Below are 26,959 nucleotides of genomic sequence, written 5' to 3'. Positions count from 1 at the left end.
AAAAAAAAAGAGAACTACTGATGGTAATGGATAGCAGAAATTTACTTTGTGTAATAAGCAGTACTTCTTAAACTTAAAAAAAAAATACACAAGTAGATATATTTCTATTAATTGGTCCCCCCCCCCCTTTTTTGGTTTTAGGTTTACTAATTATTTTGTTTCATTGTTGGATTTTATAATTAAAACAGCTGAAACACTACATTATAAAAATAAGAGTCATGGGTCTTATGGTTTGGTCTGAAGCACCTTGTTTTAGAATTTGTATTAGAAAGTTGGTAAGAGAAGGGTAACTTATGTAATTCTAAAAGAGGCAAGATTTTTAATTTCCCTTATTTTTAGCATAAGGAACTGTAATCCTTTTATATTGTGGTTTCATAAATATGAGAGATCATATTATGATATTAGAAATAGATTTGAGAAACATGTAATGATAATTTATTGATTCTGTTTTTGTGTGTATTTTACTCCTTTGTCATTAGCCCTTCCTTAATTGCTTCAGTAATTCAGCTTGTATACCAATTTATTTCTGGAAATAGCACTAAGTACTGAGAAGTTCTATCATCTTCACAAAATGGAAGGAAGGGAAATAGCTAGAATTTATGAAAAAATTAATTGGTAATTTTTTTTGACATTTTTAATATAACAAACCACTAAATCTTTCCCCACTACTTTTACAGTGTAATTTGTTAACCTTGGCAGTTAAGTTGTGATATGATTACTAACGCTGAATTGGAAAACATGTCAAATGTCTAGGAATAAAAATAACATTTATGAGCAGAATTGTGTGGCAGGGCACAATTCTCTTCCACTTGATATGTGATGATGACTTAATCTGTGGTCTATTATGATTTGAGGATATTTTAAATAGCTCTCTATCCTTGTAGATGAAATTATTTTAGAAGTAGGAAAAATTGGACATTTTATTACTGTAAATGTCAAAAGAATAGTTACAGAATCTTATTGATTAAATACCTTTTTCCCTCAGCATTGAGTTTGACCGGGATTGTGACTATTTTGCAATTGCTGGCGTTACAAAAAAAATTAAAGTCTATGAATATGGCACAGTCATTCAGGATGCAGTGGATATTCATTACCCTGAGAATGAAATGACCTGCAATTCCAAAATCAGGTACTTACATTATTTTAACTGTTTTTGCATAAGGCAGTATATATATAACAATTAATATGAATTTCTTATTTTACCTTTTCATGAGACTCCTTACTATTCACAGAAAGCATTATAATTGCATAGGGGGTACATTAGCATATCTTTTTAAAAGACATTGGTGCTTTTCTCCTGTTGGGATTAGTAGTTATTGCTTTTTCTCTTTGCCAGGTGAAAGTCTCTAGTCACTTACTCAAAAATCTTCTTTTTAGCTTTTTAAAAAATTGTTTTTTGGGTGTTGGGCAAAAGATTACTGTAGCCTGTGAATGATGTTCAAAAGTAAGGAGTTTTCCCCCTAGTAGACACATGTATAGTATTCTGCTATAATTGTTTAGAGTTTTAAGATTTTTTTTTTTACGGTAACATTCTGGTTTTTTTCATTGAAACTATAATATTTAAGTTTCATGTGTTTAAAAAAAGTTCAAACCTGTAATGCTGTTAAAAATGAAGTAACAGGGCCCCACTTTTAATTTGCCCCTCAGAAATTTTAGAGGAATCCTAAAAACTTTGTTTTTAAATAACCTTCCTAAGCAATTTTCATGAGCACTGCCTTCAAAGTGAACGATATAAGGAAATCATCCAATAATAATCTCTTTTAGAGAAAATGTTAAATTTTTAAAACATTTTCCAAGCAATCCTACTACATTATAGATATAGAATGCTAAATGTTACATACAGTATGTGTGTGTATATGCTTATTTTAATAATGTTAATAATGAACATATTCACCTAATTTGGGTTAGCTTTCCTTTTTGCTAATTTATTTGTAAAAACAGTGGAATCTAAAGAAGAAGTAACCTGTTCATTCTTCTGTGGTGATCATCATTGAATACCTGTTAATACTTTTTGTCCTAAATTGAAAGAATATAATGTGAGATAACTTTATTGGAATCTTATGTGTTAGGCATTGCCTTAAGTGCTTCGTCTTAAGAAGATGAATCTGTGAGGTACATACTATATTGCCCCATTTTATATGCAATTAAAGCTGAAGCACAGAAAAGTTCACATGCTTCAGATTACACAGCCTGTGGAAGAGCCAGGGTTCAAACAAAGGTACTCGGTTGCATTATTGGTGCTCTCAGGCACTTCATGCTACTCATTTACAAATGAAGGCTGTAATAATAATACCTATTTCATAGGATTATACTTTAAGTCTTTGTAATATATGTAGCAGAATATTTGGCCCATATCACAAATTTGTTATAAACCTTAATGTAATGAAAATGTGGATTAGAGGTTTACTTTTTCTGTCTTGACACAAGTGAAACTATGGCGGTATTTTATGCTACCTTGTGGTAAGTGGAAGAAGCTTTTCAAGACTGGAAACTGGGCTTTGAGCTGAAAGAATCAGTATGTAAGCTTGCCTTGCAACCAATTTGGTATATGAGTACAAAATGTACAATTTCAGATGTCTTGATTTTGGAGCATTTGGGAATATCTGAAGTCACAAATGTTAAGTTTATTTGTAATTGTTAAATACTTTTTATTTGAAATTTCATCATAAACTTCTATTGTATTAATAATATTGATAGTTTAGATGTAAATATAGAATTAAATTTAAACTAGTTTATTAGTTTAGATTGAAAGACCAAACTGATGCATGACAGGCTTCAGAATGCTTCTGAACCAGCCAGACCTAAGTTTTGGTTGTCAACAAGGCGCCAAGGCCAAGTTTAACTGTAAATGTCCTAATCTCACCCATCCCTTAGCAGTAGCCAATTAGCAAGTAACCAGTACCTATCAGAAAAACATCAGGTGTCCTAAGGTAATTGGGTCTACTAGCAAAGGTCACATCTTACATACATAGACCACCCGGGTTAAGACAAGATAACTTTGTTCAATGTCAACCGGCAATATACTCCTGAGCTAAAATTCCCCTCTGCTGAGCTGAAATTCCCCTCTTCTGTAATAAAAACCCTGCCTACCCTCAGTTCAGGGCTTTCAACTTCGGCTGCTGTGTCAGTGCATGTTGGGAGCCCAGGCTCGAGCTTATAATAAAGATCCTCCTGTACTTTGTATCAGATTTTGCTCCTTGGTGGTCTTTGGGAAACTTGAAACCAGGCACAACAAGATAACTTGACACACCTGGATATAGGGGCTTAAACAGTGTGGTCTGATCTCTGTCATTCTGCTGTGACTTTTCCTCTCAGTCTCTGTTATCTTTACTCATAGTCATGTTTTCCTCAGGTATCACAGATGACCAGGGAGAACTTTAAATTCATATCCATCTTAAAAGTAACGATTGTAGTTAAAGTAATATGGTTTATTTAATAGTTTGATTAAAAGATTATGAGAACTATTTGACATATTCTGGGAATTACTTGATAAGTTTCTTCTTAGATATTTTTTATACAGAATAGCGATTGTAGTAATGTAGTCCATTTTTAGAGGGTTATAATCTTTCTGATTATGTAAATAATTTTATATTCATGATGTTTTTATGTAAAGTGAGGCTTAACTATATATCTTTACAGCTGTATCAGTTGGAGTAGTTACCATAAGAACCTGTTAGCCAGCAGTGATTATGAAGGCACTGTCATCCTGTGGGATGGTTTCACAGGACAGAGGTCCAAGGTCTATCAGGTAAATAAGAATACAAGTTGTTTTAAAAATCATGTTTTTACTTTCTGAACAGTTTATAGAGCTTCATTTGCATTATAATTATAGTATAATTTGACACTTTTAATACTATGTTAGACCAAATAATACTTTTCTGAAGCATCTCTTCAGACATTGCCATATGTAGAGTGTATCAAATAAATTTTCAAAAGCAATAATTTTAATATATTTATATATAAAATATTTTAAAGCTACTTTGCATCTCATTAATTTTCATAACCTGTTCACTCCCTCCTACTACAGCAATAAATTTGTGTCAAGGTCTTTTTGTTTTATTTTAAGACTTACTACATATTATTTATTCCTTCTGAGATTCTTTGTCTTCCTTCTACTCAGGAGCATGAAAAGAGGTGTTGGAGTGTTGATTTTAATTTGATGGATCCCAAACTCTTGGCTTCGGGTTCTGATGATGCAAAAGGTACTATTTAAATTCCCCACCTCCATCCTAATGTAATTCCTTCCACGGCAGAGATGCAAATATTGACTGAAATTCATAATAGTCTTTTATGATTACTGATTATTCCAAAAATAAAGTAAGTACAGCAATCTGTATCTTTTTTTGGAACTAAGGAAAATGAATATACTGCATCTTTTTTATAATGTTTTCTGGATTCATGCCACATGGCGGTGTCTTGAATTTGCTGCCATTTTATAACCAATTTCTTTAGATATACCATAAAATGGACTTTTTCCTGAAATATTTAGTTACCTCTGTGTTCTAATTATATTTCTTTTGAGTTTCGAAACACAGATCCAATGTAGGAGAATTTTCCCCTTTCCCACACCAGCAAGTAATACTTGAGATACCAGCTGGGAGTCTGACAATAGTCTCAATTCTGACACTACCTAGAGTTGGTTTCAGATTCTATCAGTGCTACACGACTACCCCCACCTTCACTCTTCCAACACACACACTTCATAGGTCAGTCAGAAGTCAGATAATCTGGATCCATTGCTTGAAAATGAGATATTTTCATGTGCCCTTTAGGTTTGATTAATTTGTTAGAGTGACTCACAAAACTTTTGGAGTTTAACGTATTAGATTACCAATTAAAAGGATATAACTGGGGAATAGTAATAGGTCATAGATGCATAGGGTGAAGAACTGGAAGGGCCCTCCCTGGTTGCCCTTCGAGTTAAGCACAGCACTCACTGCACGCAGCCTTAGCCCCTTTGATGAGGGTTCAGTACCCTACCCCGAAGGTGATCCATATGGCTCAGCAGAACTCTCCTGTCTCACCCGCTGCTCCCCTCAGTACTTATTCAGTCTGCCTGTTCTGCACTCCGCTCTGTCTCTGATGATTCCTCTCACCTGCCCTGTACCTCTGGCCTTGTACCCCAGTTCTATATGCATAAATAAACTAATTAAAAAAAAAAAAAGAATGGGAAAAGGAACTTCCATCCCCTCTTCTATGCACCACTGTTTCCCATATCACCATGTATTCATGCACCTGGGTCTCTGCAAAAGAATCCAATTTGGGATATGTATGAAGAAACCATTATATGTCCTGCTTGGGGCTTTTAAGTGCTTTTTAAATGGCTGAAGCCATTTAGCCTTCAACCCTAGAACCTTAGGGTTAATTTCCCTTGTAACCAGCCTCCATAATTATGAGATCTTAGGGACATTCCAAAAGCCACATCATTAGCATAACAATACCATGTCTGAATGGTCACCACTCAAGAAATTCCAAGGGTTTTAGAAAATCAGTACTAGAAACAGTGACAAAATACTGTTGGTGTGAATCACGATATCATCATAATATGTTAAATCTCCAGTGTATACTAAAATCTTTTAATGAATTTTACATTTTAAGGCAAAAAAATTTAGTATCTCTTTAACAATTTTATTGACCTCCTTTTTTTCCTTATATGTTCTTCTACTGCTTATTCCTTTTCTGTTATTTCTACTTTCCTATGTTGGCCTGCTTCTTCTCTCCATTAGATTTATAAAGATCATTTAAGCCTTATAGCCTTCGTTTCTTTGCCCTCTCCTTCATTTCTACATGTGTAGCTAGATCCTTTCCACTTTGTAACAACCACCCCTGTCCAGGCTAAAAATTTTTAAAGATTATCACTTGGAGAGGAGGTAGTGAAAAGAAAAACAGTAGATGCTTAATATTTAATTCCATTTAGTTACAGTTTTTGGTGGTGGTATAGAGGGGTATCAACTGCACATGTAGCTTCCAAAGTAGTAGATACATAGATGAGGATACAAGCTATAGCATTAAAACCTTGATTTCAGTCATACAGAATATCTTAGTCTGTAAAAGGGAAATAGACCTAAGTAGATTAACTCCAAGATAGTTGAGAAAAAATTTGCAGGGTGTTTACCCATGATATATATAGATTGGAATGAGTTCCTTCTTGATTATCTTAAGATATTATCCTTGAATTTCTAAATAATATGGAGCACCCTATTACGATTGATCTTTCTGTAATAAATTCAGAATTTCACTAATTGCTATTACATATCCCTTTTCAGAATAATATTTTAGGGATAATCTTCAATGAGTTGAATACATGTGTATTTATACTGAAGATAAGCATTTTTTCAGAGGTGGTAACTGAGTTTTTAGTCAGGAAAATAAAGCTTGTCTAAGTACTATAAGTAGGAAAGATACGTTAAAAATAATATAGCTATTTTAAATTCCATCAAAATATACATAATACAGAATTAACCATTTTTAAGTGTACTGTTGAATGGCATTAAGTACATTTGTTACAGAGCAGCCTGGGAAAATAGGGTCACCTGGATGTGAATTCTGACAAAATCAAAGAGAAGGCACACAGAAAACAAAATGAAAAGAAAACAGGTTTATTTACAATGGGAATGAGAAGAGGGAAAATAAAGAGTGAGAGAAAGAGAGAGAAGATTAATTGGTTGATGTGTCCTGCCAGTAATGGTGTTTGAACTGAGGCACCAGGGTGACAGTCAAAAACCAAAAAAGCAACAACAGCCTGAGCCGTATGTGTTCAGTTATAAAGCCAGGCATGATTGCATGCTTGGGTTCCCAGTGAGCCCCCTTTTAGGAGGTCAGATTCATGACTTGTTGGGAGTTGTAATTCTCAGCACCTGGGATCTGTTCATCATGGTAGGGGTGGAGTCCATAAAGTGTTTTGGGGTAGAGTTAATTTAGAACATCATTAACAGATGCAATGTTTGCTGCTTATTCCAGCAGTTCCTTTCCCTCTGTTTTATCACCATTTTTATTGGTGATGGCAGTCAAATCTATGGATGTTGGGATATGTCCTCAGAAAACAAACCTTTTCTGTTTATTCAGTATATTCAAAGGAAATAACAGTCACAGGGCATTGTCCATGAATAGCCAGTGTGACAAAGTCTTCCACTTAAGAAAACAATCAGTTTAGACAGAGGAAAAAGCTAGAGACATTTGCCTGGACAGATAACAAAACAGTGTATCAGAACGAACAAAATCAAGACATTTTCTCTCTACCATCATCCCAATTCTGTTTAATAGGGTAGCAAAATGCTTTTGTAAACTAAAACTAAATTGATCCATTTGTAATTTTTGAGAAATGCTCAGGTCATAATAACCAAATAGTGATTTTGTTGGCTTTGTTGGGATTTCCTGTAAGGGATCTTAGATTGACCTCACAACTTTTTGGCGTGTGTGCACTTTTGGGACTAGAACGTGAATGATTGAGTCTCCCCAGACTGCTCACCACACTGCACCAGCAACATCTGTATCTTCCTGTCAGTTTCCTCTTTTTGAGGTTCTTAGGACTTTTCTCTAGGTATCAAGGCCTGTCAATAGAGAAAAGTCTCTGGAACCCTACAAGCAATGTGGCAGGCTCTGTGTTCTTGGCTTTATTCAATTTCAATTACAAAAGATAATTCTGTCACAACTTTGGTAATGAACCATGTTTCAATTCTCTGTCATATGGAGAGACAGTAAAAATCTCTATTCAAAGTATGCAAGGTTGGACACATTGCCACGTACAAGAGTATTTATTGAACTACTATTAATTTTGATTACTACTTTGAAGTAACCAAAATTAAAAATCCTATAACAATAGATAAAAAATTTGTTTGACATTATGCCTTAAAATATTTCAGAACAACAGAAGTCAAAATTGACAGGTAGTTTATCTATCACTTAAATGGTTTCATATGAATTTTAGAACACCACCATTAATATTTATATACATGACAAGATTTAACATTTTCCTAAGAGACGTTTTTTTCTTCAAGGTCCAGTTTATCAGATAAGTACCAAATAGGTGATTCATCCCTAAGGAAAGAGAGTTTTATGGAGAGTTTTATGGAGTGTCGTAGGAACTCTGCTAATGTTCTGTAAAATTTCTTCTTATCAGTCAGTAATAAAATACTATGAATTTTTTCCAATTTAGATTTCTGGGAAGTTTTGTCATAAGTGTTAGAACAAAACCTCACTTAATTGCAATCAAAAGCTCCAACTCAGCTCACCAGTACAATGCTAATAACCAAACCAAAAACTTCTATTTTGATCCTACATCTGGAAATAACTTTCAAAATAAAAACTCCACTGACATTAAATGTACCCAACATCAGTAACCCAGATAGAAGAGTTGAAAAAATTTGTTCAATACCACTTTAAAGGCATGTGTTTCAAAACAACCCATTAAATTTCATATTAGTGCCCATTAACCAAAATTATCCCAGATCTTTCTTCCTGGAAGTACAGTTTCCATTATTTCTGAGCTCAAAATGTGTATAGGTACCATTTACACCAATTTCATATCCTTTAGAGGTCAGGAAAATTAGACACAAAGGGGAAGATACAGAGGCATAAACTTATATAGATAACACTCTTACTTTTCATTTAACAACATGGCGTATCTTTTTGTAGCTGTGGTTATACTACATAGGCCCAGACAAAGAGCCTTCCAAAAGTCAAAAGTTAAAAATCCAAAGCTAAGGTCAGATTCTTTTCATGGAATAGACATCAAACACTAAATACCATAGAGTGTTGTCTGTAGAAATCATATGTTTCCAGATGATAGTCTATAAAGGTTAGACTTTAGGTAGAGAGAAATATTTAGAGCAATTGTCATGTTAGACTCATGGCCTCATTCATCATCTGGATTTCCAGTTGTCAATGGGAGGTTAATCCTGGGGAATCCTGCAGCAACAGCTGAAAGAAAAACATGACACTTTCAGTTTTTTCCTTCCTAAATACTCCTCAAGTCTTGTACAGGTTCATAAGACCAATGGGTTTTGATCTCTGGATCATTGACTTCTGGGCCTTTCTTCACACTGGAGTGATGTATCCATGGTGTTATGCAGGTTTTAAAGGATTGCAATTGATATGCAAGTTTTAAAGAATTGTAAGTGATAAACAACCCATCATAAAGATCAGATAATTGTTGATGTTCTCAACGTTGCCAGGTATTGAATAAGACCTGATCAACAGTTCTGAAAGGTTCCAGTGGCTGACCTGGAGGCAAAGACATGCAAAAGAGAGCAAAGTTATGAAGTATAGCTAAAATTTCCTGAATATGTTTTACATACTGTTTGATTCTACATCATTGTTCTAATTCTGGTGCAGTATTCAGAGTTGACTTGGCATGGTTTTCTGAAAACAATTTCAAAGGTACTCTAATGTAACCCACTTCTAGGAGCCACTTTAGAGGGTGATCCCAACACAGATGGCATAGTTTCTCCAAAGTCTTCTTTAAAGTATGATTCTTTTTTTCCTGTTTGTCCTATAGACTGTGACTTTCAGGCAGCATATAGTTCCCAAGTAATCTGTAAAGTATTACTTAGAGTGACTTTTGAAACAAATGCAGGTCCATTGTCATTCTGAATGCAGTTGGGCAATCCAAAGTAAGGAATTACTATCTTTAGCAGTTGTTTGGCAGCCTCCACTCTATTTTCTGTCCTCCTAGGAACTGCTTCCACCCATCCTGAGAAGAGTTCCATAAAGGTCTACATATACTTAAAATGCTGGTAGCCCTGGATATTTGGGTAAAATGCACTTGCCAGTCATTTAAAGGGCACTTGCCCTGATATTGAACCCCAGTAACTATAGAGTATGAGTCACTTCTTGGAGTTACTCTTGGTACATAAATGGACCCTTTGGTGACTTGTGGATTCTGTGCAAATGAAGACCTTTTAAAGATGGGAACATGGACTAATAAGTCATTTCTCCCATAGTGAGATACACATTTCAATACTGGGTACAATTTACTGGGCCTTTGGGAAGAGTATCAAGAAATGTGTGTTCATTCTCTAAGTGGATCTGAGATTGAAATTAGTAAATCCCTGTTCATCGCCCTTTCCTCATTCTGGTCATATATTCTGGGGTAAATTAAGATAAATTCATGACAGGAATGAGTAGTTATCTTGGCAACACAGTTGGCTGCCCTCTTGCCTTCTGCAATTTCATGCCTTTAGTCACCAGGGCAATGAATTACCACTATGACTATTGGCAGTTACCAGTTTCAGAAGGGCCAAGATCTCTCGCTGTGCTTACCATCTTTATTCCTGGATGTTGAGGAGCCTTCCTCCTTTCTATATACCCCTTGGAAGTGTAGAATTGTGAGTAGTTCAGGTCTATATATATGTTTTACAATTTTGAGAGAATTCTGGGGCTCCCTATCTTTACCTCACCTTTTAGTGTATGTTGTTTTAAATAATAGGGATCCAAATTAATGTATATTGCGGTATCTTAATTGTGGTTTTGCTGTAATAATCAGTGATATGGATCTTTTCATTTGATTATTGGCCATTTGTATATCTTCTTGGAAGAAATGTTTATTTATAAAGTCTTAATGCCTGTTTTTAATTGAACTGTTTGTGGTTTTGTTGCTGAAGTCTAGTTATTCTGTATATTCTGGATCATAACCCGTTATCAGATTTGACTTTTAACAGTCTGCTTTGATGCATTGTTTTTTCATATTGGTGAAGTCCAAATTCTATTTGTTTCATTGTCGCCTGTACCTTTGTTGTATCTAAGACATTGCCAAATTCACATTTTGAACTTTCTCCAAGAGTTTTATAGTTTTACTTCCTATGTTTATGTCTGTTATCTACTTAGAGTTAAATTCTTCAAATTAGGGTAAGGGTCTTTTTACATGAGAATGTTCAGTTTTCTCAAGCACTACTTTATGATGTCCTTTCCCCATGAACGGGCACTTGTCAAAAAACACTTGATCATATATATGCAGGGGTTTGTTTCCTTACACTTTTCTTTTACTGCTTTATATACTTTTCTTTGCACCAGTGCCACCTATTTTGAATTCTGTAGCTTTGTTTTAAAATTAGTAAATGTGTGTCTTTTCCCCCTTCTTTCTTTCTCTTGATTTTCTGTTGGGGATCTATTGAGATTCCAATTTTAATATGGATGTTAATTCTGGAAAATGGCCTGTTGATATGGAGTGCTTTGAAGCCCATTTATCTTTTCAAAGAGTTGGCTTTTAATCTCATACATTTTTTTCTGTTGATTTCTTGCTTTTAATTCATTGATTTAATTTGTTGTTCTTTTTCTGATTTTCTGCACTGGAATCAGAAATTGTTGATTTTAGATATTTCTTTTCTTCATATTCAGTGCTATAAAGTTTTTTCAAAGTTGCATTTCACAATTTTGGTAAGGTGTATTTTCATTTTTATTTAGTTCAGTATTCTCCCCCCCTCCCCAATTTCTCTTGAAATCTCTCTCTCTCTTTTTTTTTTTGATCCTTGTATTATTTGTATTATTTGTGTTGCTTTATCTCTTAAGTAATTTAGAATTTCCCACCTATATCACCTATATTTCTGTTACTGATTTCTAATTTAATTCTGTTGTGCCTTGAGAGATAATAGTATGATTTACATTCTTTTAAATTTGTTAAAGTTATGTCAAGCATGTGGTCTTTTTTATTTAAATATTCCAAGTGAACTTGAGAAGAATGTGTATTATATTGTTTTTGGACAAAATTCTCTATAGACATCAATTATAGCCAGTTGATTGATAATGCCTTGTGTTGAACTGCCTCCTTAATGATATTCTGCCCTTTGGATCTGTCCATTTCTAATAGAAACATTTGTGTTTTTAGATTCTTTATTGACCTGTATATTTCTTTTACTGTATTGCATTATTTTGATTTGTAGCATTATGAAAATTGTGAAGTAACATTGTGAATCCTTCATCTTTGTTCTTGAAGATGATTTTAGCTCTTTTACTGCTTTTCCTTTTACATAGACAGTTTTTTTTTTTTTTTTAAAGATTTTATTTTATTTGTGCATACAGAACTGGGATACAGGCCAGAGATGTGGAGGGTGAGAGAATTCACCAGAGACAGAATGGAGTGCAGAACAGGCAGATCAACGAAATACACTGCTGAGGGGAGCAGCGGGCGGGTCAGGAGAGGTCTGCCACGCCATGTGGTCACCTCCGGGGCAGGCGGGAATCGAACTCATGAGGAAGCGGCTTTAGATTCTCAGTGCTGTGCTTTAACCCGCTGTGCCACCAGGGAGGGCCCTACATAGACAGTTTTGAGTGAAGTTGCCAGTACCAGCAAAATCCTGGATTTTGATTGAAGAAGTAATGAATATATAAATCATATATGAATATGAATAAATTGATACTTAGAATATGTGAACTGTGTTGTTATCCATGAACATTGCCTGTCTCCATGTCTTGATTTTTTATAATTTTATAATCTTCATCATAGAAGATTTACAATTTATTACAAAATACTTTGTACCCTTTTGAAAATGCTATTTTTTTAAATTTTCTTTTTCTTTTTTAAAATAAAATTTATGTTTTATGTTTGCAGTATAATGATTTGATATTTATGTACTGTGCAAAATAATCAGTATAGTTAACATCTTACCCCATACATAATTATAAAAATTACTAAGTACAGCCATGAAGATATACATTAGAGCTTCACGACTTGTTTTATAACAGGAAGTTTGTACATTTTGATCTCCTTCACCCATTTTTCTCACTCTGACTCTAGTAATAGCCTTTGGCAACTACTAATCTGTTCTCTGTATTTATTTGTAACATGTTATTAAAAAATTTATTTAGGTTCCACATATAAGAGAGGTTATATGGTACTTATCTTTCCCTTTATTTCACTTAGCATAACACCATCAAGATCTTTCCTTGTTCTTGCAAATAGCAAGGCATTTTTCTTTTATTTATATGTGTGTGTAAATAAATCAGTAGATAATTAGTTTATTTCCATATCTTGGCTGTTGTAATTAATCCTGCATATTCCACTGTTTAATCTGCAAATTAAGCGCTCTGTTCAAATGTAGTTCAGTGTACAATGTCTTTGCTAGGTTACTTTGTCCTTTTTATACATACAGAGCACAAAAGTAGGGAAGATTAATCCAGTTCATACACAAAATTATGGGAGCTCCTTCCTGGTGCTGTCTTTTCCAGATTTCACCACACTCTTCAGCCCTCCTCCCCTGTCCTTTTTTTTTTTTTGTTTCTGAGGTTTTGTCAAATAAGTTGGGATTTCTCTTACAGATGAGTTACTCCTTTTTATGACCACAAAGATGGGACTTTTAGCTTCTCATACTGCTACAAGTTCATTCATGGGAAAATGCTGGGAGATAGAACAAAAAGAGAAAAGAAAAGAAAAAGAACATTACTCCCCCAATCTTCTGGTTTGCAGAGACTTCTTTTACCATTTTTAGGGCCAGAAACACAGAGATTTGCCTTGGTTTTATTTCTTGAGGTGTTGACTTTAGGTTGTCATGGTGGAGGAAAGGATAAAAACTGTTGCCTCATCCTAGTATTGGCCACTTCTTTTTAAGTTTTGAATTTTCTCCTGCAAATGACTGTTTCCTCTTCAGATTCCTTAGAGTAGTTTTTGCTTTTCATAACTGTCCAGAGAAAGAGATTGACTATAGTAGGCACACTCTTGTCTTAGTTAGCACTAAAAGTCCAAAAAAAATTTAAGTCCATTCACAGGTTTTATTTAGGATTAAATGTACTTACCTATCATTGATTATTTAGTGATTTTACTTACAAAATGTGGTTGTTGTGATGATTTTGTGGTGAGGTTAAATTGTTTTTAAATGTATTTTTCAAAATTATATTTAGCATTTTAAATGTTTTGTATTTCATAAATATTTAAGTTATTATTAGAAGTTATTTTTCATTGCATAAATACTGAGTCCTTATGAATAATATTTTCCTATTCATGCTATTTCAAAAATAGTTTACTTCCAAGTATTCACGCATATAATCGCATATTAAAAGCACATGTTTCAAGCTGGCTAGGAAAAAAAAAATCGGCATCCATTTTATAAGTTCTTTTGGAGAAATGTAATTTCTTTTTAAATATGTGAACTAGTATCATTTACAATAAATAATCTTAAGCTAGGATAAGCATATTCTTTAAAAGTGTTCTTCTTTAAAGGAGTTTGAAGAATTTAGATTTTAGGTCTGCAATTATAGGAATTAGAGATTCTTATTCTTTCTGAATGTTTATACTTGAATACACCAGTATAAAAGTGAAAAATTCGAAATCTTAGTAAATTTTTGAAATTAATTTTAGTTAATGCTGAATGAAATGCCTCTTTCATCAAGAGGACTAAAAAATGGCTTCATAATAAATAGTACTATGTGATAACACTAACATTTCCTGTAACTTATCACGTGATAACACTAACATTTTCTGTAACTTATAACTATGCACAGTTACCTTTCTAATAAGCCATAACTTTGTGAGGGATAGTATTTCTTAGATTCAAAAGAAATCAAAAAGCTGTATTGTCAGTATGTCAGCTGGCTTCCAGTGGTCTTTGTCTCCTGATTATGTAGTTCCCCTTCTACTCTATTGTTCCAAGGTTGATCTGCATGACTGCTGCAATAGTATACAAATGAAGGTGTGTCACTTTTGAAACTAGGTGCTAAAAAATAAAATATCATGGCCTTTATTTTCATTGTTCTTTATCTAGTCACTTGTTTTGGAGACCCTACCAAACCTAAATGTTGAGAAATTGAATTCTTATCAAGAGGCCTGTTAAGTGAGCATTGAAGTCTGCCCTCCAATTCAAAATCACTCATCTAAACTGTTGAGAGATTCCTGTCCTCAGAAACTAGGGGATAAGTAAATTTTGATAGCTGTGTGACAATAATGAATATAACGCCTGTTTAGTTGATAAATTTACTAAACAAAACTTATTTTGTAATCATTGTCAATATGTGTATTTAATTTTAAGTATTTTTTCTAGATTTATGAAGTAGTATATAATGTATCTCAGGTTGATGATAGGTTTTGGTGAAACAGCCTCTCCCCTTTTACTCATTTTCTGTCTAATGGTAGTTCAGACATGATTACAGGAGTATTAGATACCAAGCTTAGTCATACTTGTACATCTTCGCTAAAGACAGGCCTTCACTTACTGTGCCTTTTTATTTTTATAATGACTTTTTCCTTTATAAGCTTTGATCCTGAGAAGCTAACAAACATATAAATCCTCACACTGGAATTGATGCTGATATTATAAAGATAAATGTGTTCTGTTTTGGGAAAATAATTTTGGACAAAAGAATTTAAGACTGTCTAACCCAAATTGTATCTAGCAGTTGATGATAAACTTTGCTTATCTGTTACCGAATGCGGTCTCCATTTCCCTCAGTCAATAAAAGGAAACAGAATTTGAAGAAAAGGAAAGTGGTTTTATTTGTGGACAAATGAGGAGGGCAGCAGACTCATGTCCGAAAGACCACCCTCCTGCTCTTTGGCAAGTTACAGGGCTATTTATACAATGTTCAATCAAGTAAAAGGGGAGATGGCCAGAGTCCGCAAAGGGGAGGGACTGAAAGTTAGTGCTGGGATGGGACCAATGGACTCCAGCCTTTATTTACACAAAGACAAAAATGGGGAATCAGCAAGAGTAATGGGGAGGGGGCAGGGGGCAGCACAGGGAGGAGAGGAGTTGGTGCCAGCAAGCTTGCTCACTATTGCTTTTGTTTGGGATTCCTTTCCTTGACCCAACCTGTCAAGAGAAGAGAAACTGCAAGGAAAGGAGAGGAAAAGTAAACCCACAGTCAGTTAAGAGCTCTGGGAAAACCAATTCCATCATAAATTTGTCAAAGGAGGCAAATATGCAAATGCTTATTGGAGAGCCCATTTACTGCATCATTATCCTCTTAAGTTACCAGGAATTTTAAAAAATCTGAAATTTTTAATGGACTGAAGGAAGGTTCAGGTGATACCCTTTAAAAAAGAAATCCAGACTCTTTCTTTATATACTAACACTAAACAACTCTAACAATAAACAACTCTAACTTCTGGTAATGAATTCATTTCCTAAAGTCAGCTATTTGGTGTTCAGAACAAATTTGTTTATACTTATCTTCCTGCACCATGACCTAATTTTACTAACACTCAGTATTTTGAGATTTTACTGACTGTCAAATCAGTGCAATGTGTTTAATTTGTCATAAATCTTCACCTTGAGGATATATTTCTTTTAAATTTTACAGAGGCTACATTAGGAGAGAGAAAGCAAACATTGTACCAAAATGAACAATTTTACAGAATACATAAAAATAAATGAATTAAATATAAAAGATTCAATATAGCTCATTGTCAGTATTGCATAAGTAATGCAAAAGGCATTTTAGTCAATTTTGTGTCTTGGGGAAATATGAAAGAATGGTAAAACATTGAGAAAGAAATTAATAAATAGATAAGCTCAATTTTACTTCTATTAAAAATGAAGTTTTCATAAATAGATGTTGAAAATTATAATAGTAATTCTTACTAGTATCCTTTTTTTTTAAAGATTTATTTATTTGTACATACAGAACTGGGGTACAGGCCAGAGGCTCAGGGGCGGCGAGAGGCTTCACCAGAGACAGGGTGGGGCGCAGAACAGGCAGATGGACGAAGTACACTGCTGAGGGGAGCAGCGGGCGGGTCAGGAGAGGTCTGCCACACCATGTGGTCACCTCTGGGGCAGGCGGGAATCAAACTCATGCGGAAGTGGCTTTAGCTTCTCAGTGCAGTGCTTTAACCCGCTGCGCCACCAGGGAGGGCCACTAGTATCCTTTTAAGGAGGTTTACATACTCTTTATTGTGAGGGTAAAAATTATCTCATACTTGTTAGGCACTTTTGTTCAACACTTCAACTTTTGGGGAAAGATTATATACCATTTTACCATTTGATCTATGATGCCATCTTAGCATGTTATTATAATGTTATTTCATCATATCTGTTGTAGCAGATTTCTAAGACTGATGTCATAGTATACCAAAGATTAGGTGGCTTCCACATCAGTTCTTTTCTCTCTGTGAAGACTAGAAGCTCTAAATCAAGGAGTTGGGATGCTTCCTCTGAAGGAAAGAATCTTACTTTGCTATCTCTCTAGCTTTTGGTGCAATTTCTGGCATTTCTTGATTTGTAACTGTATCTAATTTCTGTCTCTCTGGACACATGTTGTACCTGTTTATCCAAGTTTCTTTTTCCTTATAAAGATCTAGCATTGTATTTACTGCTTCTGCTAATCCAGTATGATCTCATACAAAGACCAACATCCACATAAGTTGACACAGGTGCTGGGGTTAGGACTTCCATATATCATATATATTGGGGGGGGCACTTTAACTTATTACACCTATTTTGTTTAATAACCAGTAACTTAATAGTTGTAAATTTTTTTTTAAAGATTTATTTATTTATTCATACAGAACTGGGGTACAGGCCAGACGCTCAGGGGCGGTGAGAGGCTTCACCAGAGACAGAGTGGGGAGCAGAACAGGCAGATCTACGAAGTACACTGCTGAGGGGAGCAGCGGGCGGGTCAGGAGAGGTCTGGCTCGCCATGTGGTCTCCTCCGGGGCAGGCGGGAATTGAACTCATCCGGAAGTGGCTTCAGATTCTCAGTGCTGTGCTTTAACCCGCTGCGCCACCAGGGAGGGCCATGTAAATTATTTTTAAATAAGATTTACTTATGCATAGAAACTGGAGTAAAGTGGGGAGCAGGACAGACAGACTGATGAAGTACACTGCTGAGGGGAGCAGTGGGCGGGTCGGGAGAGGTCTGCCATGCCATGTTGGTCACCTCTGGGGCGGGGATTGAACTCATGCTGAAGTGTCTTTAGCTTCTTTGTGCTGTGCTTTAACTCGCTGCACCAACAGGGAGGGCCGGTGCAAGGCATCCTTTATGCATTTCTCCCTATGTTCTATATGTTCACATATCTTTATAATGTTTTATATCTTAATTATCCTTTTGACTTAGTTATATTTAAAATTATAATATATTGAAAATAATAACCATACAGTCTTGTAACTTACTTTTTAAATGTTAATGAATTACTCCATTGAGAAAATTACTGTGAAATAAAGAAAAGACTTCATTCTATTTTAATTATTATTCTTATTATTTTATGCTTGCTTATATTTTTCATAAAACACTGGTGTATAGTCCTTGCTTATAAAGTTTATTAATGCTTAGAAGTGGGGTAATGGGAACACAAAGTGCTCCGTAAATGTTGTTTTCCTATGTTTTAGAATATAGTTCTACTAAAGCCCACTTGATAGTCTCACCTACAAATGATTTTTTTGACATGAACACATTTAATAACAGCTAGTTTTGTCACCTCAAAGCTGTATATTAAGTTGCCTGAAAGATTGTGTTGACTGAAATAGCACAATTCCTATTGGAAAAGGCATGGGAAAAAGTAAAGTATTGCTACTTAAAATTCATATTCTTTTATTAATTAGTATGCCATTTTTCTCTGAAATGCTAATAGATTCATTAGTTGTGAGTACTTTATAATGACTTTTACTCAAGTTTTATACATTTAAAGAAAATTTCTTATTATTTGAAATATCCTTTCCTAGCAGTGGCATTTGTTGGAACCATTTTAACTTTTTTTACACCTAAAAACATTTAAATTTTATTACCCCTCTATTATTACTTGTTTTCAACCCTAAGTGCATGGTAGAATCAGCTAGAGAGCTTTTACAAAACTACCAGTGCCTGGACACCATCAGGATATTATTCTGTATTGACATTTGAATTGATGAACATTTAGATTTTTGTTGTTCTTATTGTTAATATTCATTATTCTAATGAACAACCCAGATTATAGCCTGAAATTCTATTTTGTATGTTTTTTCTACTGTCTACTAAGTCATTGTTTAAAAATGACATGATACTTACTTTGGTATTTGGTAAGGTAACAGCTTATCTTTTTACTTCTGCTTTCAGGTCTGACCCTACACACACACACCTGCGCAAATACGTTGTATATACAAACTAGCACCAGATTGTCTTTTTTCACCCGTCTTTTATGACTTAGTTATGGGGGACCTTGTTATCTCTCATTATACATTGATTATTTTTGCTTTCTAGCTTTGAAAGTAAACTCAGTTTCAGCATTCTGTTCTATTCAATTGTTAGGTTTAAACATTTTTTACTTCAGTAAACCAAAATGCTTAAAATAGCATGAAAAGGACAACTGTAGCACTAACTAAGCTCTGTAGGTTACAGAGGCATTTGCTAACACACTGTTTTTGTTTTTGTTTTTCTCCCTTCCTGTCCCCCTTAAACCTTAGTGAAGCTGTGGTCTACCAACCTAGACAACTCAGTGGCCAGCATTGAGGCAAAGGCTAATGTGTGTTGTGTTAAATTCAGCCCCTCTTCTAGATACCATTTGGCTTTTGGCTGTGCAGGTAAGAAGTGAAAGATTTTTTCCTTGTCTCATAGTGGTTGATTATCATGAGTAACTGAATGAGTAACTTATTTTGAAATGAGTAACTATGTGTTGATTTAAATTTTGTTTTCATTATTGGACTCTGAATTAAAAAGATGCATTAAGTTACCATTACTTATTGTTGTACTTTAATTTCAGTATTCTGTTATCGATGTATAATAAGTAGAAACAGTTTTGGGTTTTTTTTTTGTTGTTGTTGTTGTTCTTATAAGTTTTTGCACTTACGGACTAATGCTTATTACTTATTCACACATTGTGTTATTTAAACAATTTATATTCATAAACACCAGAATTTTCTTTTTAATTAAAGAAAACCTATTAATATCTTTAATAATTTTTTGAGTTCTTATAACACATGAAATACCCATCTAGGGGCAGTCAATAAAGCAAAGTCTTGTGTCACAGAGTACTTGCTAATAATAGCAAAAAAATAATAGTTAATCTTTCTGAGTACTTGCTATATTAATATTTTAATAATGTATTTCATAAATGTACCAGCCATTGGCCATCATATAGAAAAAGGATATATAGATTCTGGGGATATTTAGATGCCAGATATGAACACCTTCAAAATTTCTCCATCTTAGAAAAGACCAACCTATTTTTAAAATGTTTTAGCTATGTAATTAGCTAATGAACCATGATTCTGATGCAGTCTTCAGTCCAATTATTTGAGGAACTTATTAGGAGTTAGAGCAAAATCTCTATATGTGAAGAAGGTTGCCACATAAAAACCTTTTGGGCTTTCAGTTGTTTTATTTGTTGAGACAGTCTTTTGCTGTTTTTCACCACTTGGTGTTGAATGCTTTTTTTAAAAAAACAAAAGAAAACAAAGGTGCCTTATCACCAGTACCAGGACTAGACCTGGTTAGGATGCATAGCACCACCTGGTGAAGGCTTCAGTCTCTTCTAAGTGTTTGTCCTTAAACTATAAAACTTTCTTTAGTTGTAGCATTTATTTTACCACTAAAAACAATATAGTCATATTCATGAGGCTGCTTGTTGAATATCACTTGAGATGATTAATTTGACTTAAGGAATTTACTGTACATTTTTTAAAATTACTTATGGAGTTAGTAGAAGATGATTTGTGAGTAAGGTACCTGCATATTACAGTTTCACGCCCTATTGCTCAGGCATGTGTGGATCCTAGTTGGGTAGTGATGCATCATGCTAATTTTTAAGTTTCCCTGCCTACATCCATTTAGATCTTTGGGGCAATAAATTCATTTATTGCTTTGTGCTTTTATTTCATTACACATTGCTCTTTCCTTTTTTGCCATAATGTAAAAAGATATCTAGGTTTGCTTTGTTTTTGTTTATTAGAATTTATCAAAATGAAAAGTATCTTTAGGTGGATTAAAATTTCACTAGGAATTTTATGGTTAATACTGTGTAAAAAGTCTTTGCATTTCATTTTAGGTTATTTGTAAATTATTCTTAACCTGAGATTATCTCAAGCCTACTTTTACCAGAAAAGAATGTTGGGTAAAGATGTTCAGTAGGTTTTTTTTGTTTTGCTTTGTTACACAACTACTGCATAACATTTTCATACTGAGTAGGAAAGGGTAGAGAACAAATTTTCAATTTATCTTTTCTAACACTATTATAAGACTAACAAATAGAACTCTTAGCAATCTGTGGTTTTAATAGAAACCTAGAATTCCTTACACTCTAATGTGAAGTATCTTAAAATTTCATAAACTACATTTGTGTAACAGATAAGAATTATGGAGTACTCTTAAGGTATTCTTATGATTCAGGAGTGGAATTTATGCAAATATATTTTCTGGGGAATAATATTGTTCCTAGAACACAGGAATTCTGAAATAGAATATCTAACTGCTTTACTATTTTTAGTTTGGGTTACTATAAACTCTTTTTTACTCTCAGTAAACTAAGCAGCTTACAAACAAATACACAGACCAATTGCCTTTTCCATTTCCAATACATTCTAAACTTTGTGATTTAGCAAATGACAACTCAGTCTTCAAAAAGACAAATCTTTGTCTTTGTTATTTTGATTGGCTAGTTTATTTTTAAATATCAGTATTACACCCTTTATTCAAAGCTTTCAGTGGCTTCTCATTGTATAATTATAGGTTTCTGTTCTGTAGTCTCTATGATCACTTCCAATATTCATATATTCATATATGTGATTTATGTTTACTTTTTGAAAATCTTTACTCAAAAATTTTTATAAATCTTCTATAAAAATTTGACTCTCAGTAAAGATAGACTATTTTGCAAGGCATCTTCCGTTTAAAAATATTTATGTACTTATTTAAAGATTGTCTCTAATTACACAAATAGTATGAGATTACATCTTTCTGCCATATATTAAAAAGTTTAAGTTCTCCTTGATCATGCTTTATTCAGCTCCCTCCTTTCAGGTACTAGTACTGCTAATTTTTCAAGTTATCTTTAGATGGGTATGTATATAGCATTTCTTAAGTAGATGAGCCAATAAGTATTTTTTTAGGGCAATGTTCTTTTAAAAATTGTGTGCCCATTAAAACATCAACACCTACATCATATAAAACATAAAATTTTAAAATATCTAAGGACCTCTGAAGTCAAACCCTACTCCCAACATGATAATTACTAAATTATAATTAATTCTTTTCCATTAATATTTAAGAAGGTGGTATTTAAGGAGCTGTGATGCATGATTAATTTTTACAATTAGTATTGAGAACTTGAGTGAGGTAAATGAGAATTTTGCTATGTTTTTCCAGCTTTTCCATTCCACGTGAATGGGAAACATTTTAGGCTTGTTAATTTTATAAATCTACCTTTTAATTTTATATACAACAGTTGCTAGAGGGGATGATATCTTTCCTTTTCGCATTTAAATGAATTAACTGCTATTTACTAAATAAATAGCACTCATGCACCTGTATCAGTTATCTATTACACATATATAATAGGGAAAAATGAACATCAAGAACATTATATGTTCAAATTTCCATGTAATTTGATGACTTTAAATGGAGTGTCATATATAATGACAGCATTTAAAAACCATGCTATAAAATCTTTTTAAAGTGGTAGAATCTAAAAGTACCCTTGGAATGCCTAGTAAATTACCTGTGTATGTCTTTCTTGCCTTCCAGGCCTTAGTAGGACTCTAGCTACAGTGTTGGAAAATTAAACTTTACAAGAAATTTTATTTCTGTATTAAATGTAGAGATTTATAAACTTTAATATTGCATATATTATTCTGCTGTTACTAATGTCATGGCATGATCACCATTGAATTTTTAAAACTAATACTAGTTTTTTAACTGTAAACAATTGGGAATGATGTGATCCATGATATGATCTCTTAGGTAAATTATTAAAATGAGAGGGCCAAAGTATAAAATTCAAACTTTTTTTTAGGGTGGTGTGGAAGGAATAGAATTTTTGTTTAGTCCAAAAGAAACAGGGATGAAAAGGGGAAAGGACATAAAAATTGGGGATAATTTAAAATTGAAAACAAGCTAATAAATAGAATGTCAAGCATATCTAACTATTATAAATGGAAATGGCTTTATGACCTAGGTGTAAGAAGCAAGTTTTTGACAAACCTAGTTAATTTCAAAATGCAGTATGTTCTTTCAACAGTTGTACTTAAAACAAGGCTAAGGAAACTTGAATGAAACTATATTTTGGCATCAAGTGGATAAATTGATGGAGCAGAATTACATGGATTTTTGATAGCTAATAAAGATTTTTTTGAGTAGGAGTTAGAAAAATAAGGCATTTTCATATTTGGATAATTGATACAGAAAAACAGCATTGTAACTCTGCCACACTCTGTACATAAAATCAATTCCAGGTGACTGACTAAATGTAAACAAAACTATAAAACATAAGAGAGGATATCAACATGATCTTGGCAGTAGACAAGGCTTTAATATGCAAAACATATAAACTAAATGAAAGATGAATAATTTTTAACAACCATATAAATGAAAACTTCTGTTCATTAAATAATATCCAAAGTAATGTTTGATTCATTAATTATGGGAATATAATTAGAACACAAAGGTAACTATTAGTATATAAATTATATAAAGGGAACTCTTAAAAATGTGATAAATATACTCTATAGTGTTGCTATATAGTCTATGCAATGAGAGCATCAGCATCACCTAGTAACTTGTAAAAATGCACATTCTGTATCTACTAAATCAGAATTTGTGAAGGTTGACCCAAGGAACAGTTTTTTACCAGTGCCAAAGGTGATTCTTATGTACTCAGAAATTTGAGAAGCCATGACCTACAAAAATGAATATTTAAATAATAATATACAATGGGCATTGCTTGTACATTCATACCATAAATGTATTCAGCAGTAAATAATGAACTACAACTCCATGAATTCATGTGGGTGAGTTATAAGCATAAATGTTGAGTAAAAGAAAGTCACAGAAGAATGTGCAATATAATTCTACTTAGGAACATGCAAAAAAAAACAATGATACTACTACTTAGGGACCTATATGTGTTTTTGTATAATCAAACTATAAAGCAAAGAGAAAAAATAGTTAGTATAATTTCAGATATAGTGATTAACTCTAAGAAGGAGAAAAGGACAATATGATGTACGAGAGGCTTTTAGGTATAGAGTCTATAGATGCGAGCTATTTTTCCAAGTCAGAATGTTTTTTTTTTTAAAGATTTATTTATTTATTCATACAGAACTGGGGTACAGGTCAGAGATGTGGAGGGTGATAGGATTCACCAGAACTAGAACGGGGAGCAAAACAGGCAGATTGACGAAGTACACTGCTGAGGGGAGCAGCGAGCGGGCCAGGAGGTCTGCCGTGCCATGTGGTCACCTCCAGGGCAGGCGGGGATAGAACTCATGTGGAAGTACTTTAGCTTCTTAGTGCTGTGCTTTAACCCGCTGCGCCACTAGGGAGAGCCAGAATTTTTTTTTTTTTAAGTGAAAATTAAACTTAGACAAATCTCAAAATTTAGCATATAGACATTCATGAAATTATTAAAAGCTTTCTTCTTTCTTTTGATTGGTGTCTTATAAGAGGAAACTGTTTAAAGTTAACTGATGTTTTGACAGTTAAGAGTAAAATGTCTTAAGTGAGCAGATATGATAGTCTCTCTTCAAGTCTGTCTTTTTGGAAAAATTGAGACTATTATCAGTTTTCGTTTCCATTGCTAGTAGATCACAAAGGTTTCAGGTTCACCTATATATCATTTATGCTCCTTTTATACAAGCATGAGAACACTTGTTCTTAACCTGAACAACTAAGGTGTGTTACGTTTAAGAGAATAGAATAAGCCCAAAGTCAGAGTAGTGCTGCCATTGTTTTCTCACATATTATCAATAAAGAAGAAATAGATTTATACATCTTTATATATGTGATTTATAAAACAATTCTGGAAAATGTGTTTTTCCTGGTTGAGGTTGTACAAAATTGACTTCTAAATGTGGCTTACTGCTATAAATTATTATAAATCTCTCATGTGAAATACTGTAAATATTTTATAAATCTGAAATAGTTTTTCTGGATTTAAACATTTGGTGTTTTCAAGATTAGATTTTTTAAAGTACACTAAAATATCAGTATATCATTTAGAAGTTACTTCTTTAGTGAAAGTATTAGAATAGGGATATTGAGAAGAATTCTATTATAAAAGGGTCTCTGTAGAAAATATAAAATTAAGCCACTAGTATCTGAGTTACAGATATTAAATTAGATAGAGGCCACGGTCAAAATACTATCTTAAAGGGCTTAACTGAATAAATCAATTGTGACTGTCCTGTTCCCTATCTCCTAACCCCATTTAGGATAGAATATATAGATTTCCATGTTAGTGTTATAAATTAAGATCTTGAAAGCCTATCTAGTTCAGTTTTTTCATATTTAGTGGTCATTGTTCTATCTTATTATGAATTTCTAATATATAAATGCAATGTTTACACCTGTTGATACCTTAAGGGATACTTCTGTCTCTTTTAGTCATTCTGAATTAATGATAAGCTATATAAACCACAGTTTGACTCTACTAGTTTGACCTTAAACTAGGACAAATTTAAATGTAATTAATCTGTAATAAGTCAATTTTAAATGACTGTAGAAGTTGAAAGATTTGTTTTAAATCTTAATATTTATAGTAAATTGCATTAAGTCCGAAGTATTTACCCTTTACTGTATGTATATGCTTTATCATGAAACGGCATTCCTCTCACTCTGGGGAAACACTACTAACTTCGAGTGGGCTTAGTTATGTAACTTGCAAAAGCAAGAGATGCCCAGTGATGGTAGGTATGGCACTGAACTGTTCTTTTACAATTGAACTTACTTGCACCTCTGCCATCGCCTTAAGAACATGTTCACGCTGTTCCAGCTCCCTATTTGTTCCAGGGAAAAGGAGAGACTCTTGGAACCATATTTTCTTATTCCCAGCAAATTATTTAATCTTCAGACACAAAAATCATCTCTACTAAAATCAACCAGATTGTAACTGAATCAGCAAAAGTGTCCCTCAGATCAATGAAAATAAGTAACAGTTTTAAGTCACTAAATTTTGGGCTTATATGATAGTTCTGTAATAGTTTTGTGGCATGGCCAGTTAATACACTGATAGATGAAGATTTTTAATGTTTTTCAAATTTGTATTTTACATAGAATTACAAAATGTTTCTCATAGTCATGACTCTCAATATGGTGTGCAGTTTGAGAATACCAACACCTTAGAATTATCAAACAAGGGATGATTCTGAATGTTATTAATAAAGAGGCTCTGCATGATTCTTTGTCTTATGAGTGTCCCTATTAAGTGATAAGTGGCATTAGGAAAAGTGTATTTTTTTTTTAAGATTTATTTATTTATGCATATAGCACTGGGGTACAGGCCAGAAGTGCAGGGACGGTAAGAAGATTCACCAGAGACAGAGTGGGCAACAGAACAGGCCAACTGACGAAGAACACTGCTGAGTGGAACAGCGGGTGGGTTAGTAAAGGTCTGCCGTGCCATGTGGGTCACCTCCTGGGTGGGGATCGAACTCATGCTAAAGTGGCTTTAGCTTCTTAGTGCTGTGCTTTAATCTGCTGTGCCACCAGGGAGGGCCTGGAAAAGTGTATTTGAGACTATGTTATAGTGTTTTCACTTTAGATATATTGAGTGAAACAGTGGAAGTAGATGAAGTTTTTCTTCAAAGGACTTGCAGTATTATGAGATGTATGCTTTGGTCCTTATTCTCAATTTTCATGGGAACAAAGTAGGGATTCTGTTAGCACCAAATACTAACCATAGATCTCTTTACTTCATTTGGGCAAAGCTCTTTATATCCTATTTACCTATATATTTGTCAAAGAATCAGAATTCAGAAATTATTTGTTTATAGTGATTAATGTTCACATTTTTTCAAATTGAAAGTGATAGTCTAATGTATTAAATTTTGTCCTTTTAGATATAAATTGATGAGCTAAATGTGTATTGTTAAAGATTTGACAAATTTTTATTTATTTATTAAGATAATTA

The 26,959-nt window shown here is 33.6% G+C and overlaps 1 protein-coding gene across 1 annotated transcript in view; it reads left to right on the top strand.

Annotated features, from left to right (window-relative positions):
• Window positions 1–26,959, top strand: part of RFWD2 (ring finger and WD repeat domain 2, E3 ubiquitin protein ligase) — a 143,349-nt gene that overhangs the window by 69,361 nt on the left and 47,029 nt on the right. The window contains exons 11-14 of the mRNA XM_012729176.1: window positions 986–1,129; window positions 3,640–3,748; window positions 4,121–4,202; window positions 19,305–19,421. Coding sequence (XP_012584630.1) covers window positions 986–1,129; window positions 3,640–3,748; window positions 4,121–4,202; window positions 19,305–19,421 — 452 coding nt within the window. The remainder of the gene's footprint in view (window positions 1–985; window positions 1,130–3,639; window positions 3,749–4,120; window positions 4,203–19,304; window positions 19,422–26,959) is intronic.

This window comes from Condylura cristata, unplaced genomic scaffold, assembly GCF_000260355.1.
Source record: "Condylura cristata isolate star-nosed mole 26May11 unplaced genomic scaffold, ConCri1.0 scaffold00024, whole genome shotgun sequence".
Taxonomy (NCBI): Eukaryota; Metazoa; Chordata; class Mammalia; order Eulipotyphla; family Talpidae; genus Condylura; species Condylura cristata.
Note: the sequence above shows the minus strand (reverse complement) of the source record. Positions and strands in the feature narration are given on the sequence as shown.